Raw genomic sequence first — 18,684 nt, forward strand, 5'->3', positions numbered from 1 at the left:
AAGGAAGATTCCGACCGCATTCCATTCACTCTCACGTTTCACCCTCAAAACCACTCAGTTAAATCCATCATTCTTAAAAACTTTAAATTACTTCAAAACGATCCAGAGACAAGCACTATCTTTTCGCAGCCTCCGTTCATTTCATTCAAACGCGACAAAAACATAGGCAATTTTTTGGTCAGAAGTTCTTTTCAGACTAATGACCAACCAGGCACTTTTAAATGCTCTCGTGCACGATGCAAAACGTGTCCTTTCATTCACAACATTGATAAAATATCGGGACCTAAACGATCCATTAAGATCACCGATCACTTCACGTGCACCTCCGCCAATGTAATCTATTGCATAACTTGCACTTATTGCAAAAAGATATACATCGGCGAAACAGGCAGAAGACTAGGTGACCGATTCCGAGAACACCTTCGAGACGTGGAAAGGAATGACAAGGACACATCGAAACCAGTCGCTAGACATTTTAATTTACCTAATCATTCTAAGCAACATATGGCAATCTACGGTCTTTCCTTGCACTTAGGGGGCACGGAAAGCCGTAAAAATCTTGAACAAAAGCTCATCTTTCAAACCGGCAGTCTAAATCCCACAGGGATCAACGAACGCTTTTCATTCCACTAATTTATTCATGTTTTTCTCGTTGCCATGTTCCCACCAATAACGTAGCTCCATTTTCTGCCTTTAAAAGCACACACAACCCATAATTCCTCTATTCGCTCCGACGAAGGGCTAACGCTCGAAACGTCAACTTTTGTAATCGTTACGGTGGCCAATTTACCATTTCAACTTTGTTGATATATCCAAATTATTTCTTTGGTTTCTCGAGGTAGATCTAACCTTTGAAGGGCTTGTGAGTAGGAGTGCTTATAACCAGCCTTCGTATTCATGATAAGAAACAATTACCACTGAGTTGGTTCCGCGGTGAACTCCCTTTTACATTTTCCAGTAGTGTTTTAACTTCGGAGGAAGAGACGAGTCTCCACGTCGCGTTACCACTGGTACTGTTCCAGTGTTCAAGTTTTTCACAATTGTCACAGCCATCTGATGAAAACAACAACAACAACAACAACAAAAACAAACAATAGATTTGTGAAAGTAAAACAAATACTGAAAAAAAGACAAATCAATGACAAACTTTTAAAAAACAGATCCTACTCTGTTTGCTAGTGAATGGTATTTTTTCGCATTTTTCCGGCGAAAGTGAGACACCATCAATCGCAAATTTTACGTTTCCGCTGGATTGTACTGTTCCCCTGAAGGAAATCTATAAAGAAAAACACCTTGAATATTTTATATGATTTTTTCTACATCTGTTCAGCAAACATACACCTACTGATGTAGTATTACTCGAAACGACGGCTTACCACAATCTGTCCAAATATGAATACGATCACCTTACGGAAATTTATAGTCTGCACCTTTCCCTCTCCCTTAGAAGACGTAATGGCCTAATGGCCAGTACGCTTGATTTTGGATTGGATTGGAGGTCTGAGTTTACGCGCTGGCCGGGTCATTGTGCTCTGTCGGGTCTTACAGTGTCTACCTGCATCTAGTGATGGTGACAGATAGAGACAGGTGCAGATACAAAGACGATGACAATAATAGTGACATTAACAGTGACACTGATAAGGACAGAGGCAAAGATAGAGACGTAGACGGTGACAGTGACAACAATAGTAATATATAATGGCAGTGACGAGGAGAGAGACGGAGGAAGAGACAAAGGTGGGGGGCAGAAACAGAAGCAACGACGGTGACAATGACAGTGACAGTGCCAATAACAGGGACAGCCAATGAAAATGACATTGACAGTGACATTGACAATGATAGCAACAGGCGATGATAGTAACTGATAGTGACTGTGGCAGTGACAGTCACAAAAGAGTGACAGCAGATGGTGAATCTCATGATTATTTTACAAAAATGCTACTGACTTTGAATGGAGCATCACTGTCTTTATCCAGTGCAAGAGGAAGCTGTACAAAAATCCATTGGTTAGCCCTGTTGTCTGAAATCGAGAGAAGCTCCTTCGACATCTTTGTTGTATTTGGGCAAAAATTCAAAAGTAAAACTTCAATTTTATAAGATAAAGACGAGGTTTTCAGGTTCTTGCGAATGTAATACCAAAAGCGCATACACTTCCAGCTGTTTGAAGGCTTTATTAAGTCTGTAGAGATATTTCTCGTTGAATTAGCCCCAATGAAATAAATAAAGTTCCCTGTTGGAAAATAAAATGTATCAAGATTTAGCTTAAAAAATTGTCTCCTTTTTATTACTGCTTCCCGACCGTTAACTCTAATTAAGTAATTAATGTGGGGAAAATTACTGGGAATTTTCATTTATCTCACCAGGATTTTTGGCTTGAAATCTATCATGAGTCGAAATCCTTTTTCCAAAGTTCCTGCTTCTTCGCCTTTCTTGAAATCCATCATGACTCGAAATCCTTTTTCTTAAGTTCCAGCTTATTCGCCATTCTTTATCTCCTTTCCAAACACATTTCGTTCTCTTAGAAGAGTCCCCCGGGTTCCCTGAAAATAAAAAAGTATATTCGTGATAAAATCATGCTGAAAATGCTGAAGCCTAAGAAAAGAGCATCACAACCTAAGTCCTGTGCGGGAGTAAAATACCATTGAAATTTGAATCACGAGTCCACTGGACTGAGCTGCGTGGGGTTGCGGGGGGGGGGGGGGGAGGGAGGAAAAAAGGACGGGGATTCCGGTGACCGCAACCCTCCCTTCCCTCCCTTTTCTCCTAGACGTATGGAAAATTTCTAAGGGAAATGTTTTCCTGTTAGCCTTTATATCTATAATCACCTTACAGAAATTCATATTATGTGAGTGGATTGTTGTACGTTACGCGGTCGCCTCTGTCCTGATTCTCAGTATCTGTCATTGTCAAGTTTGTTACGTTTGCTAAATTGTTCAAATTTCCATTAAAGGATATTTTACTCACTTGCCAAATGATGCTGTGTTTCATAAGACTGGCTTTTTGTTGTTGAAAGGAAATTGCAACGTAATCGGTATGGTGGTAGGGGTTTAGTTGAGAGAGGTAACGTAACATTCATATAATGTTTTAATTAAGTGTCCCTAGAGGATTGCGTCATAGTATTCTGAATAAGTTTTAGTCATGCAAGAAACGACTTTGAACATGAAGGTGGTCACAAGTTGCTAGTTCGATAAAAAAGAAAAGAAAAACCTAAGAGGTAATGATAAACCCAAAGAACTTTCAACCCCTAACTTTGTCATAAACATCGAGTCGTTACGTTGCTGTAAAGTTGCACGTGAGTCATTATCACAGTGTTGAAGACTATAATAAATAACGCAACCATCGATAGACAAAGTGAGAGCCCTCTTGACTTCAGAGTCAGTAGCAATTGGGTCGAACCCAAATCTTTTTTTCTATCCTTGTTGTTTTGAAAGATCTTATCTGTCATTATTTCTTGGCTTTTGATGGCAATTTTACAGTTACCAGAAGAGTGTAATGAATAGCATAAATAGCACAGCTGTATGTAAAAAAGGACAGCTGCATATACCAGTCATAACTGACCGTGTTAACCATAATAATGAAAACGAAAGACGAAAATCTGATTCATCACCTGGATTCTTGCAGCTCAAGTCGTTGAGAGGGCACTCGTAAGATTCTGTGGAGAATTATTTTAGAATAAGATTTCTTCAGCACGAGTATAAGTTATCAGTTCTGATTATCTGAGTAAACCAGTTTTTTGGTTTACTTAGATAATCAAGAGATACTTAGGTAGTTAGATACTTAGTTTTGGACAGGCCTAACTTCTCGGCCATATGGTGCCTTGATTAATAGCAGGCCACCAAAAGATTCAAATCCAAGCGCGAAATCTGTGGTTAAAGTTCGGTACGCAACGGAACGTTTGGGAAAATCAAGCTCCCATTTTGACAAAAAGGCTAGTTGCCTTTTACCGAGGAGAAGTGAAAAGATTTGATAACTTGAAGATAAAATGCTCTCAGAGGGCCCAATATTCTGGACGGCGGGGAACATTTAGAAACCCCCCCCCTCCCCCCCCCAAAAAAAAATTATACTATGATGCAAATCTTACAATATGGAAAGAGGGCGAAATCTTACTCACCGCAAATTGATGGCTTGTGAGTGTCATCCTGACAATCATCAGATTCCAGACAAGTTTTTGACCACGGAATGAAACTGCCGTTCAAACACTGGAATTGTTTTTTCTCCCTTAATTCTGCATAATTAAGACTACGTATTAGGACATATTTGGTTGGGAAACTGCTGTCCTTCCGAAGACATTTTTATGATTCTGTTTAATTTCTAGGTTTTATAACTTCACAAAAATTTTTTACAAAAATTTCACAAAAATGAAACCTGCATCATATGGTTATAACCCGACCATGAGTGTTATGAATTTTTGTTGGCGATAAAGACATCTTATTACAAGTTCACTCTTGGAAATAAATAAGTTAGTTGAAATAATATATTAGTTGATGACAAATGTTGCCATCAGGAAGATTCCCCGTAATTGTTGGATACGTTTTTTTTGGTTATTTTCTAGCCAAAAAAAACCTGTCGAATCACCCCTAATTTTTGTGGAAGTTCAGCAATTTGAAAACTTGTTTTGGCTCTGTGACAAATGTTTAAAGCTACTAGGCAAAATTGAAACCAAAAAAGAGCATCAGTGGTTCTGTATGAAGAAGATGAACAAGCCAGTGTGAGTCAGCATCAAAGAGAAATGCAAAGACAGTGTCAGGCTTTAGAGTAGTGTTACGAGTTCGATGCTTTAGTGGCAGGTGATTTGAAGTCTAAACAGAACGCAGGGTTGTCGTAACAGCAACAAGAAGATTTATTCCAAAATGAACTTAGTTTCCGCTTGATAAACTTTACGCTAGCACGTAACTCAGTAAACGTACTTATTACACGACTCGGGCAGTCAGAGGGCCAATAACTAAAATGAACCAATCAAAATGCTCTTTTGCCGGTCAATGTTCTCTCAGTATTGGACCGGGCACTGTCCCGAATGGTCCCGAATGATACCGCACTTGTGTCCCTTTGAACTTAAGTCGTATAATAAATCTCTTATTAACCAAGCTTGCTCGGGACCGTACTGGAAGAATATCGGCCCTCGGTCTTTTTTGTTCGGACTTCGCTGCGCTCGGTCCGTACTGTCAAGACCTCGGGCCGATATTCTCCCAGTACTGCCCTCGCGCTTGGTTAATAAGATATATTTACACGGCCTCTACCAACTCTAAGCAACTTGAAAATACGCACGGCCTCCGCCAACTTCAATTAACTTGAAAATACTCACGGCCCCCGCCAAGTTCAACAAACACTGCCTAGTCACGCTTGACTGATTACGACTGATCACGACTAACTCTCTTCGCTTGTGAAAACTCAGTTAAAACTTCGCCTAACCTATCCTACTTATACACTTGCGCGATAAAATTCTAGAATTTCTAGGAAGGATCTAATTATAGCAACATTGCAAAATAGACCGCTTTTAGAACGATTACATCATGTATGAAAATACACGAACCATGACCTTTCGCGAACCTTCCAGAAGGTCATGCATGTCACGCAGCCTTATTTTTCGTAACAGGTAGAGAAAGGACACAAGAGCCGACCAGCCTACAATTAAGTTGAGCCACACCATGAGTAAGAAGATGCAGGGGCGCGGAAAAGGGACAAAAGGGTACCTCGAAAGATGATTTGAAAGGTTTGACTCAAGTCTTAGACGTCACCCACATCTTGATGAATATCTTATGATTCGTAATTTTTGCTGCTTCATTTAAGACACGCGTATGTGCACTTACTGCAATGCTGTAACTCATCACTACCATCTGCACAGTCTTTGGTTCCATCACAAAGCTTCTTAGAGTCAATACATTTATTACAAAACTTGACTTGTCGTAAATCATGGTAACAGTGTGTCCTTTCTAAAACAAGTACAGTAAAGTGAAATGTTATCTTGGGGGCAAACCAAAAATCATTAAACACTTAATAATCTCTTAGGCAAACGAACTTAATGATGTAAAACGTTGTTTTTGTTTGTGCTTCTACAGATTACATGAAGTGGATGAAACGTCACTTGTTCCTAAAATATGATATATTCTCTGCTGCGACATTGCGCGTCCAACAAGGAGGTATACGCACGAAAGCGCGTCGCTGCATGAAGCATGTTGATCATGTTGGTTGGCTGCTCATGGTGCGTTTAATCCCGTAGCCATTAGGACAATTCGATCTTCATTGTTTACATCCTCAGAGACCCAGGGGATGTGAGTCGATTTAGGACTCACAGTCCCTGAGTCTCCGAGGATGCATTATTTATTGTAACAGATTCTTTTTTATGAGACAAATGATTGACTGTTCTTTTATCATGATCAATCTCGGTGGACAACTACCGTACATTTTATGGAAATATAAATTGAATGTGAAATTTATTATCCACCTAGCCTTACCCATCCCCCCACCAGACCCCGCTCACTGACACCTGTCAGTAAAAAAGAGATCTTCACAAGTAGGCTGCGATTAAGGCCTTTTCAAAAAAGAGGCCTAAAAAATTAAGGGTAATTCATGACACATTACGACAAAAAATGAGTCAATTATTATGTTGTTTTCAGTAGATTACGCACCTACTGTTGCATTTATAGGTTGTAGCTGGCATTCCAACGTTTTTACAATCACATCATATATCGTCATTTGTCCCCTTTCGAGTACCATGCCTTCAAACCGAATCTATTGATTAAAAAAGAACATGTTTGAAATGACTCGCTAGATCTAAGTTATAAACTAGCCTTAACTATATATAATAACCTCTAAAAGAGACTAGCATCTGATTTCTCCGGCTCACAGAACCACTGCTGAATCAGAAAATAAGGTCACGAGAATAAAGAACCCCTTCAGCAAAGAACATCTTGATTATGAAACAGATTTTCTTCATCAAATTTCATGAATATGTATTCAAACAGATCATAAGGACCTTTGAGTTCTCCTCATATCGGAGAATGAAAAGTAATAATGAAACCAAACTTATTTTTTACAGCTCTAGATTGAATTTGTTAAAGCAATAAATTATCAAATGTTGAAGCGCATATAAATATACAGCAAAAAATGATTTGTTTTTACCGTAATGTTTTGTTCTGATTCCCAAGAAACTTGGGCGGATGTCGACTTGTTTCCTTGCTCAACTTTTATCGACCAAAGGGGCAGTTCCATCCCGTTCGGTCGTATCACAAACACTTTTAAATGGAAATAGGACCTGTTGGTTGATGAAGTATTATACTTGAACTGAAGACATGTTGGTACTTTGGAATACGCTTGTTTCCATGGTAATGGAGTACTTTGTAGCCAAAAATTTTTTCCGTCTCCATTCCTTCTACTCCTAAAATGAAACACTGTTTAAAAAAAAAAAAGAACAAAGCAAATTACAAAAATTTCCCCTTGTATTATACTTACGAAACGTATAAACCATTTGGAATACTAGCATTTGAAACTTCGCCCCCACTCGGTCTCTGAAAGACCTTTGCAGACGTCTCTAGAAAAAACAGCTTTCTCGAGGCCGTCTGCTAGTAACTTTCAAGCAATAACCTATCCCAATGCCTTTTCTGGGACCATCCCTCCATTCAATCTCATCTCCGCTTTTTCTTTTCAGTATTTTCCAAGCGACAAACGTTTCAAAAGGAATTCTGCGTTTTCACTTATTAAAAAAACAAAAAACGCTTTTTTTACAGTTAATTACTACAAAGAATCGCAATCCCTTCCTGAAATACCTCCTCCATTCCTTATGTTCCCTTCAGTTGCATTTGTCGTCCAGTTGCAAAGGCTATTGGGTGAGGTACAGTTTACCAATACAGCGGCTAAGGAAAGCGAAAAACAACCAAATGCAAAAACAAAAAAGAGGGGAAAAAAGATCAGACATTCTTGTGACTTATCAGTTAGCTAGTATTATGTTTAGCCAGAAGATCATGACCTAAAACTAGGTTATTAAGCTCCCAACTCTTAAACCTTACGTGAGGACATAGTCAGGATCAGAATCAAACCGGACCCACCGACCACTTTCACCCACCCCACCCTACCAGACCCACCGACCCCTTTCACCCACCCTACCAAGTTGAGCTAGACCCAGGTATGTATTCATCACTCTCTGTAAAAGCCGAAATTCACGCGCAAAAAAGAAATGTTTCTATTAATCTGGTAGAATCATTGGGAGCGTAAAAGTATAATTTCAAGCTTTTCCTGACCCTTTCTAATCTTCATCCTTCCTTTCGTTTTCTAGCTTCCTCTTCCATGTGTTTTTTTTTTGTTTTGTTTTGTATTTTTAATCATCTCAAAGACAAGAGTGCGTTCAGTTACGGGTAGCTTTCCCCTGCGGCGGAGACGGAAGGGAAGTTTCTATATGGGTATCCTATTTTGAAGAACTACAGAAGATCATACCTTCAACAGTAACATTTGCAAGAGGTTTCTCCATCGGTGACAGATCTCTATCGTTCTCTACCAGAGAGTAGTTGGCCTGTAAGTTTAAATTTACGTAAGAGTTGGAGTCAACGATCGTAACTCTGTATCTTAATCCACATTAAATTATTTAAATTTTCAATATTTGAGGGTCTTAATAACAGAAAAGTATATCGCTGAATTCCTTACAAGAATTTCGTAGACCCCAGGATCAACAGCTACTTCAATCTTAAATTGGAACAAGATTTCCTCGCATGTCATCGACAATGAAGAATTTAAGAGGAATTCCTCATTGAGCACAAGTAGACGGAGAACCAGCTTACAACTCGGGCAGAAAACTCCATGACAACAGTATTTGTAAGAACCTTAGGTATGAAGACAATAGAATACAGGTCAGAATGCATTACTTGGCTTGATGAAGGTGTTTGACATAGGTACTACCTGATAGGTATGGATGAAAATAAAAATAGGGGCTCAGTTGTTCGAAGGCCGATTAACATTCGCACAAGTTTAAATTTTAATCGAGTTTCTTTATTCCTTATTGCACGAGCCTTTCCGGGATAATTTTCTCTATTCTTTTTAGGAATCCAGTCATCAAATTCTAGACAAAAAGAATTATTCTGCATTTTCATTTAAAGCTTTCAGATCTGAGATCAGATTTCACACTAACCCTGGGTTACCTTCACCCAGCTTTGAATAACCTGGCCCAGGACTTCAAGAAAACCATTATGGCCACAGCAAAAAGAAAATAGAAAACAAAAGTTCCAATGAAGAGAAAAACAGCTTTTTGCACACGAATTTATAAAAAAACTTTGTATATTCCCTAGCTGTCTTTTATAAAATAGTTTGGTGAAAGTTTCAAATTCTCCGTGATCTATAAAGAGTAATGTTAACCTAAACAGGAAATTACTCCAGTTTTAATTTGAACCTAACCATGTCTTCATATGCCATCATGAACATGAGGTCTGCGCCGTTGGAGAAGATAATGACGTGGGTCGGTAATGGAACTGATTATAACGATTACTCTAGCGAAAACAACAACCAACTAACCAGTGACAGTGAAGTTAGAACCAACTTCTGTGAAAGTATCCTCGCTTGGATCGCTAAGCTGTATTTCTAACGTAGTTTCACCTGAGAAAGTTGAGAGGGAAATGCATTAGTGTGTTGTTAGGATAGGAGCCCTCGTGATCGTCAAGATAATCTGCTGCAGTAGACTGAAATAACAAACTCAATTATTATCCAACTACACTCCGTAGAGTACAAATAAGGCCAAAGAAGAGTACAAATATCACGCGGTATTTGTACTCCAGAGGAACGGTTAAACAGGTTTTAGCGCTTTATACTAATGACGTCATGAAATTTTAGACCCCCCGCGTGACTCAGACAAACAAACTCCACTTCTTTGAGAGCTACAAGGGAAATGGCGAGTAGTTCGCTTATTCCCTTACAGTTCTGACCGAAGAGGACGGCGTTCCTGGCTCCAAATTTGGAAGAGAACCAGAAGAATACACTGTAGACTGGCTAAAACGGTGGTTAAAATGTAGGGGCTTAAAATTACGCGGTAAACGAAAAGATCTTGTACGGCGAATGAGAGACTGTGTGAGATGCGGGAATTATCACACCCTTGATCCGGCAATCGATCATGGAAAATGGTTTGCTACCAAAGTTCTTCAAGAAAATTCTGATGTAAACAATGTAAAAAGGGGGTTGACAGGCCTACACAACTCCCCAGCGCGTGTTTAGAATAGCCTATTCAAAGTTTGGCCCTTACGAGTATGTCTTTGAGCGATCGCCCTCTTTTGTAAGGTACGAGCGCCGGATTTTTGTATATTTCGCTCAATACTGGTTATGTTTCTATTAAATGCCAATTTATGTAGTTAATGTTAATGGAGTTGTCATTGAATAATAATCAATCAATCAATCAATCAATCCTTTATTTAAACACGTGACACCTAGGAGTACAGAAGTTCTCGTTAAAACGTGTACGTGTATGTACAATTAAAAAGAAAACATAATTTCTGTAATAAGATATATTTATTTTCGAATTCAAAGTTACAAATGTTAATGTCAGGGCTATACCTGGTTTCATCCAGTACAAGTTGTTGCCAGACATCGGTTTTTGTTCTGTTCCATTGGGTAACATCACTCCGACAGCCAAATGGTCGTGAGAGGAAAAATCGTTTGACATGAAAACTTCCATTTTGTAAAAATAGCACTCAGAGAGATACCCAAAACCGGAGCTTTGATCGATTGGGCGGCTATTGGAGAGCAATAAAAAATGAAGACCTAAATAAGTCTCTTTTCTTCCAAAAACAATTTTCAGTTGGTTCTTAGAATAATCCAGGATTGGAATGTTTTTTGTTTTACTTCGTTTCTCCTTTCTTAACCTTAGTTCGCTCTGTGCTTACTCAAGAAACTTGAATCTCTTTTCAATCAACCAATAAAATGTTTAATCTATTGACAGCTTGGGCACTTGCGTCTTTCTGTGCATCAGTTTTTACCGCTCTACGTTGAATTCTTTTAAGTTCCTAGTAAGTACCGCCCTTTTTTTGATAGTCCGCTGTGATTACATTGGTTTTAGTTTTACGATGCTTGACACGAAGGTTTTCAATTCTCAGACTAGGTAGCAGCCAAACTGCGATTGCAAACTATCGTTTAGAGTCGAGCAATCGGAGGAAACCTGGGGAATTTAACAGGAAGGAAATTTCTCGCTTAGGAGTGCGATAACGTTTTTATTTATTAGTTTTTGTAATCCTTGGTCATTTCTATGGAATCAGGCAGAAAAAGTAGGAATCAAAACTTCTTTATGTAATGCACTCTCGATTTCATTCGTTTTCACTTTAGATTACAAAGTAAGGTGCGGAAACAATAAGCCTTAAGTGTTACGTGATTTTGAGGAAGTTGTCTGTTGTACCTGTTCCAATCTTTAGTCGACTCCTTTAACTGCACTAGAATAGTTTGGTCTAAATCCATGCTCGGGTTTAAGTCGTTCACTGTTTCAAGCCATAGCTCACATCTTTCAGCACATGTCAAATAAAAAGTAAAGTCTCCACCTTGTTTAATCTGTAAAGAAATTGAAATAATAACATCTAAGTAAAAGTGATATCCAGACCGGACGAGTGTAAATTTATTTCATGGTGAATGACATACTTCATAGATGCCTTATCGACCTCAAGAAGACTGAACGACTGACTTACTACCTAAATTAGTAGATCACTGACCGACTGACTGACTGACTGACCGACTGACTGACTGACTGACTGACCGACTGACTGACTGACTGACTGACTGACTGACCGACTGACCGACTGACCGACTGACTGACTGACTGGTTCAGTAGTTGATACACTGACTGACACACCAACTGATAAACTAACAGATTCACCGAATAACTTACCGTCCGACCGACTGCTCGCGACTGACTCAACGACTCTCGCTGACAAATGAATAAATGGTGAAAGTTTATAAAGAAACTGTGGTGCTGCGTCGGTGGGGGTAACAAGGTAATTTGGTCATATCAACTAAGTTGAAACTGTAAATTGGTCACCGTGACGAGTTAAAAGCTGACGTTTTGAGCGTTATCTCTTCATCAGAGCGAAGGGCTCTGACGAAGGGCTAACGCTCGAAACGTCAGCTTTTTAACCCGATCGTTACGGTGGCCAATTTACAATTTCAACTTAGTTGAGGGAACTAAATTAGACTGCCACTGATAGCCTGACTGATTCATCAACTGACTCAGGGACTGACTCACTCTCTGACTGACTGACTAACTGACTGACTGACTAACTGACTGTCTGACTAACTGACTGACTAACTGACTGACTGACTGACTGACTAACTGACTGACTGACTGTCTGACTAACTGACTGACTGCCTGACTAACTGACTGACTGACTGACTAACTGACTGACTGACTGACTGACTGACTAACTGACTGACTGACTGACTAACTGACTGACTGACTGACTGACTGTCTGACTGACTGACTGACTAACTGACTGACTGACTGACTAACTGACTGACTGACTGACTGACTGACTGACTAACTGACTGACTGACTGTCTGACTGACTGACTGCCTGACTGACTGACTGACTGACTGTCTGACTGACTGACTGCCTGACTGACTGCCTGACTGACTGTCTGTCTGACTGACTGACTGACTAACTGACTGACTGACTGACTGACTGACTGTCTGACTAACTGACTGACTGACTGACTAACTGACTGACTGACTGACTAACTGACTGACTGTCTGACTGTCTGACTGACTGACTGCCTGACTGACTGACTGACTGACTGACTGTCTGACTGACTGCCTGCCTGACTGACTGACTGACTGACTGTCTGACTGTCTGACTGACTGACTGCCTGACTGACTGACTGACTGACTGACTGGCTGACTGACTGACTGACTGACTGACTGACCGACTGACTGAATGACTGACTGACTGTCTGTCTGAGTGACTGACTGACTGTCTGACTGACTGACTGACTATCTGTCTGACTGACTGACTGTCTGTCTGACTGACTGACTGTCTGACTATCTGTCTGACTGACTGTCTGTCTGACTGACTGACTGTCTGACTGACTGACTGACTATCTGTCTGACTGACTGACTGTCTGTCTGACTGACTGTCTGACTATCTGTCTGACTGACTGACTGTCTGACTGACTGACTGTCTGACTGACTGACTGTCTGACTGACTGTCTGTCTGACTGACTGACTATCTGACTGACTGACTGACTGACTGACTGTCTGACTGACTGTCTGTCTGACTGACTGACTGACTGTTTGTCTGACTGACTGACTATCTGTCTGACTGACTGACTGTCTGACTATCTGTCTGACTGACTGACTGTCTGTCTGACTGACTGTCTGACTGACTGTCTGACTCTCTGTCTGACTGACTGACTGTCTGTCTGACTGACTGTCTGACTGACTGACTGTCTGACTCTCTGTCTGACTGACTGACTGTCTGTCTGACTGACTGTCTGACTGACTGTCTGTCTGACTGACTGACTGACTGTCTGACTGACTGTCTGACTGACTGACTGACTGTCTGACTGACTGTCTGTCTGACTGACTGTCTGACTGACTGTCTGACTGACTGACTGACTGTCTGACTGACTGACTGTCTGACTGACTGTCTGTCTGACTGACTGTCTGACTGACTGTCTGACTGACTGACTGTCTGACTGACTGTCTGACTGACTGACTGACTGTCTGACTGACTGTCTGTCTGACTGACTGACTGTCTGACTGACTGTCTGTCGGACTGACTGACTGTCTGACTGACTGTCTGTCTGACTGACTGTCTGACTGACTGTCTGTCTGACTGACTGACTGTCTGACTGACTGTCTGACTGACTGACTGACTGTCTGACTGACTGACTGTCTGTCTGACTGACTGACTGTCTGTCTGACTGTCTGTCTGACTGACTGACTGTCTGACTGACTCTCTGTCTGACTGACTGTCTGTCTGACTGACTGACTGTCTGACTGATTGTCTGACTGACTGACTGTCTGACTGACTGACTGTCTGTCTGACTGACTGACTGTCTGACTGACTGACTATCTGTCTGACTGACTGACTGTCTGACTGTCTGACTGACTGTCTGATTGACTGACTGACTGACTGTCTGTCTGACTGACTGACTGTCTGACTGACTGTCTGTCTGACTGACTGACTGGCTGTCTGACTGACTTAATGACTGTCTGACTCTGACTGTCTGACTGTCTGACTGACTGTCTGACTGACTGACTGACTGTCTTATTGAGTGACTGACTGACTCACTAACTCAGTGAATCATTGATCGACTGACCCACTGAGTGACTGAATGACTATCCGCTGACTGATTGACTCACTGGCTGACTAATCGAGACTCACTGACTTCCTGCACTGATCAACTGACTGATAACTGACTGACTGATTGCTGACTAAATAAAAGACTGAGAACAAATGACTGATTTAAATTCTGCTTTCTGGTCGTGAATGACCCATTCGTGTGCCACTCCTTTTGCTCAACCGATCGTTACCTGTAAATATGTAGTTAATTTCTGTACATAGCCAAAGCCATACTCGGATGGTGCGTCAAGAGTTTTAATGAAATGCCATCCACTCACAGTCTCTTCATCTGTTTCAGTTAATTCGTAGTCATCCGAATTGCTGATAGTCCACAACTCTCTCATCACTCCATTTCCATCAGATTTGGAGTCTATGAAGTGAAGTGAAAATCGTTCCGACGGCTGAATAATGACTGAACTAGTTATCTAAAATTTATTCACCAAAATGGAGGTGAATGATTGTTGCACAAAAAATGATGAAATTAGTTTATTCATGTCAACATACCGAAAACAGTGGTCGGAAATTAAATTCTTGACGCGATTTTGTCTCTTGGGCTGTTCGGAGGTGAATAATACCCGCTATTTACTTCCAAATTAGCCAGTCAGTGCACGCAAAAAGCACTATACATAGGTGCAGCAGTTACTAATCTATTTTATTCTATAGGGGCAACTTGACATCTATTTAAGAGGCTTTTTGCCATTTTTTGACATCTAGGTAATGTGGGATTGATTGTTGGCTTACCTATTCCAGAGATGTGTAATTCGCAGACAGTCAATGTACAGTTTCCTTCTTTGCTTACTTGTACGGCCATGCCCTTTACAGGGGGAACACAGTCAAACACTAATCCTGCGCTTTTGTTATTTCTGTAACACTTCACTGGAGTATCTTTCCGATTAGGTGTCAAAACTTGAACCTGGTACAGCTCGCCGCTCCCGTGAAAATGACTGTCGTTGATCAGTACTTTGTAAATAAACAGATCCCCAGGTAGGCCAACTCTAATCCAAGGATCGAGTTCCTATAATTGAAGTAAAATTCATGAATACTTAAGACATTTCTTAGTAGAGATATCGATGTTGCTGTATCGAGGAAATCATAGAAGATAAATCACAGAACAATGACTAAAGAAGAATCCCGCTACTTTCGCCACAATTTGCTTGAGAAATCGTCAGCGCAACAATTAAAGAAATCGGCTAAAGGAAATAGTTTTCTAATCCATTTGGTTATAGTTGATAGTAATTGGTCATCGGCATACCGCTGCCCAGCAAACACCATTTGTGTTGGTCTTGATAATATGTTAGCTGACCTAATTACTCAAAATCGCAAGCGTCCTAACTTAACGAACTAAAATTGTGCCTTCCAATTTTTAAAACTGGGGGTTGCACTTCCGAATGATATAAAAGTGATCGCAAAAGTTCATAAGTACCTTATTGGAAGAGAAGCAAGTTGCGAGGTTGTTATCGATAGCAAAGGCAGCGTTACATGTTTGGTTTGCCACACTGGATGTGTTGACTGCAGTTCTGAAGCCTACATTGACTTGCAAGTCGAAAGAAGGTTTGTTAAGAGTGGTTGAGAAGGTATTAGTCATTATTTTCGCCAGGGGGGGAGGGGAGAGGGGGGAGGAGTTGGGGGAGGAGTTGGGGGAGGATCGCATGGTTTTCACAGCCAATTAGCTGACAATGATGGGGAGGGGGGGGAGCAGAAGAATATGCGAACAAAGCCTTATGGGGGAGTCAGTTAATTGGCCGTGAAACCGTGAGATCCATGAGATCCATGAGATCCATGAGATCCTGGAGACGTATATATACATTCTCAAATAAAAAACATTACCTAGAGCCCGGTTGTTCGCGATGGCTTGAATAAATTTTCCGGGGTTGTTGAGAAATTCGATATAGCTGCCGGTTGGAGAGGGTGTCTGGCTGTGGTAGGGAAGGGCGTAAGGGTCAGTTATGACGTATGAATATCCAACACCTTTTACCCATTCGCTCATCCATCCATCCATCGCCACCACCGATAAATCAATCAAAACGGTTACCGCTTTACTCGGTCATAGTGTGCTAGTACTCACCGATTCTTACATTTGAAACAGCAAGCAAGAGTTTAATGGCTTCCTCTAAAGTCGTTTTAATATTACTAAGATCGACTTACCATCTCGGTTCTGACAAATAACAGCAACAACATAACTAACTTCGCATGGTAAGTTAATAATCGCTGATTCATTTTTATCAAGGTGCACGCATGTTTTCTTCTGATTCTCTTCTGGATAACCCGATTTCCATAGATTAGGATTGATAGGCGATCCATCCATCCACTTCCAGGAATCCAGATCTGTCGAAACCCGGTCTAGGTAAAGCTCTTTTTCTTCAAAGTCCGATGTAAAATTTTCGAGTAGATCGGATAATCCTTGGCGTTTTAGAGTGGTATTAACCGTAGCTAAGCGATAGCCATCACTTGAGCATATCTTTGAGGCGTTAGCCCAATTGGAACGAGCTGTGTGGTAAATCTTGTAACAGTGGCCATTGTTATGGGAAACACCCGCTGCGCAGGAGATCTCTGCTGAAAGATACCAAATAGTAATGGATTTACGATAATAATGTACCCCTTTCCGAGTCGATAAATGAAAATTTCCAGAGAAGCACATAGGATTTTAGAGATTGTGCTAACACAACTTTTGGCATAATTTAAACAAACTGGCATAGTTTTTCCCGTTTTTTTAAAAATTAGCACCGCTAGCATAATTCGCATATTTTGATAATTATCGGATCATTTTTGATCCTACAGTTTGATCATGTTTTATCTCAAGTCTCACTTGCTGACGTTATTCGATGTTTAATGTTTTGGTGCAATTAGTAGCATTTGCAGTTCACTGATCCCGAGGACTGGGGCCTTGGGGGCACCGGAACCGGAAGTCTCCTTGTAAACCATGTCGGTCCCGGTACCTCTCATTAGGCAAGGCTACAAAATGGCGTCGGCCAAAGAGTTTTTAGCCTGCTTTCGGCGTCTTTCCATGAGAAGAAGGAGAATGCACTTTTTGACTACTTGCAAGTAAGTGTAATGCTGCATTATAACAACCGCAGATTAGCTACATTACCAGTGTGCACGTATATTAGTATATTACCAGTGTGCACGTAGACCAACGGATTCTGATAAACTGAATTATTTTTTGGACTTATTTGCAATTTTTTCAAAGAGCATAGTTTAAAATAAGGGGCATAATTTGGAAAAATGAGCATAATTTGGTCAAAACAGAGCAGTGCCACTAGCATTATATAATACTTTTACCAGCACAATCTATAGCAGCCTAGAAGCATTCGCCTTCCTTATAGAAGTGCGTCGCATCAAAAACAAAAAATCAGAAAAGACCGCGCCCGAGAAAATTCGGTACCTGTTAAAGTTTCGCAGATAAATCCTCTAAGCAAATCGCATTTCGTTGTCTTCAGCCACCATCCATACAAGTCAGAAGAAAAATTGGCCACAACACATTTTCCTAGAGTGATGTTGGGTTCTCCAGGCCTCCATAAGGCAGGATTTACATGGTCTCCACTGGTGGACCATTTCAAATCTAGTCGAAAACTGTCGTGAGCACCAAGCAGATGTGATCCTCGACGAGCCACAGTAATGTTCCTCAACTTGTCAAGAAGGGAGCGATTGCGAGGTATAGCGAGGTCCGAGCCCGTCTCAAAGCACTTTTTACGTGCTGAATTTAAGATGTCGTATCCTTGATCTTTATACTTGGTGGCGTCTTCATCAAATGACTCGACCTTAAAGCAGGACTGACCGATTTTGTACCATCCAGGGAAACAGCGGCCTCGGCTTACTACAAGAATAGAGTGATAGTGATAAAATCATAAAGAAAGTTATCGCATATTTTGGTATCAGTTGCTAATTCACAAGTCTTGTAGTGTCCATAAATGATGTAAAATCAGGGCTATGTTGATACATCCGCGTAAGGACTCACGTACTATGGAAAGTAAAGATCAAGGTCCGTACCTGAGTAACTGTACACCCACCCCTCCCCTAATCAGACAACAGTCACCTAATAACAAGTTAAGGTTAATTTTACTTTAGGGGAGGGGTAGGTGCGCAGATACTGACGTTTATCCGAAATGAGTGGTGTTTGTAAATATTTCATGTATAGGCTGATTAGGCATGAAAACAACAACAGCTTTTAAAAAAGCTGTCAACTAGAAGAGTTGTGAAACAAATGTTAAGAGTAACTTAAAACATAAAACTTCATTGTCACCAATCATGAGCACGTCTGTAGGACGTTTTTAATCACGTGGTGAGCAGCTTTGTACTTTCATTGGAACAAACAAAAAACTGTTTGCGTAAGAACAGACTAGAAATCCCACAGGAATTTCTTGGTACACCAACGTGGCCGCCATAGGGCCGGC

The 18,684-nt window shown here is 40.7% G+C and overlaps 1 protein-coding gene across 1 annotated transcript in view; it reads right to left on the reverse strand.

Annotated features, from left to right (window-relative positions):
- Window positions 1–18,132, reverse strand: part of LOC111341068 (uncharacterized) — a gene marked incomplete at its 5' end in the record, with an annotated part of 37,397 nt that extends 19,265 nt beyond the window's left edge. Inside the window, 20 exons of the mRNA XM_022948019.2 lie at window positions 916–1,053; window positions 1,168–1,276; window positions 1,947–2,230; window positions 2,361–2,540; window positions 3,608–3,652; window positions 4,112–4,225; window positions 5,808–5,930; window positions 6,627–6,729; window positions 7,120–7,388; window positions 7,764–7,850; window positions 8,428–8,503; window positions 8,635–8,810; window positions 9,496–9,576; window positions 10,525–10,703; window positions 11,360–11,508; window positions 14,485–14,663; window positions 15,035–15,308; window positions 15,717–15,826; window positions 16,439–16,846; window positions 17,676–18,132. Of these exons, the coding sequence (XP_022803754.2) occupies window positions 916–1,053; window positions 1,168–1,276; window positions 1,947–2,230; window positions 2,361–2,540; window positions 3,608–3,652; window positions 4,112–4,225; window positions 5,808–5,930; window positions 6,627–6,729; window positions 7,120–7,388; window positions 7,764–7,850; window positions 8,428–8,503; window positions 8,635–8,810; window positions 9,496–9,576; window positions 10,525–10,703; window positions 11,360–11,508; window positions 14,485–14,663; window positions 15,035–15,308; window positions 15,717–15,826; window positions 16,439–16,846; window positions 17,676–18,132 (3,541 nt within the window). The remainder of the gene's footprint in view (window positions 1–915; window positions 1,054–1,167; window positions 1,277–1,946; window positions 2,231–2,360; window positions 2,541–3,607; window positions 3,653–4,111; window positions 4,226–5,807; window positions 5,931–6,626; window positions 6,730–7,119; window positions 7,389–7,763; window positions 7,851–8,427; window positions 8,504–8,634; window positions 8,811–9,495; window positions 9,577–10,524; window positions 10,704–11,359; window positions 11,509–14,484; window positions 14,664–15,034; window positions 15,309–15,716; window positions 15,827–16,438; window positions 16,847–17,675) is intronic.
- Window positions 18,133–18,684: the final 552 nt, after the last annotated feature.

This window comes from Stylophora pistillata, chromosome 4, assembly GCF_964205215.1.
Source record: "Stylophora pistillata chromosome 4, jaStyPist1.2, whole genome shotgun sequence".
NCBI lineage: Eukaryota > Metazoa > Cnidaria > Anthozoa > Scleractinia > Pocilloporidae > Stylophora > Stylophora pistillata.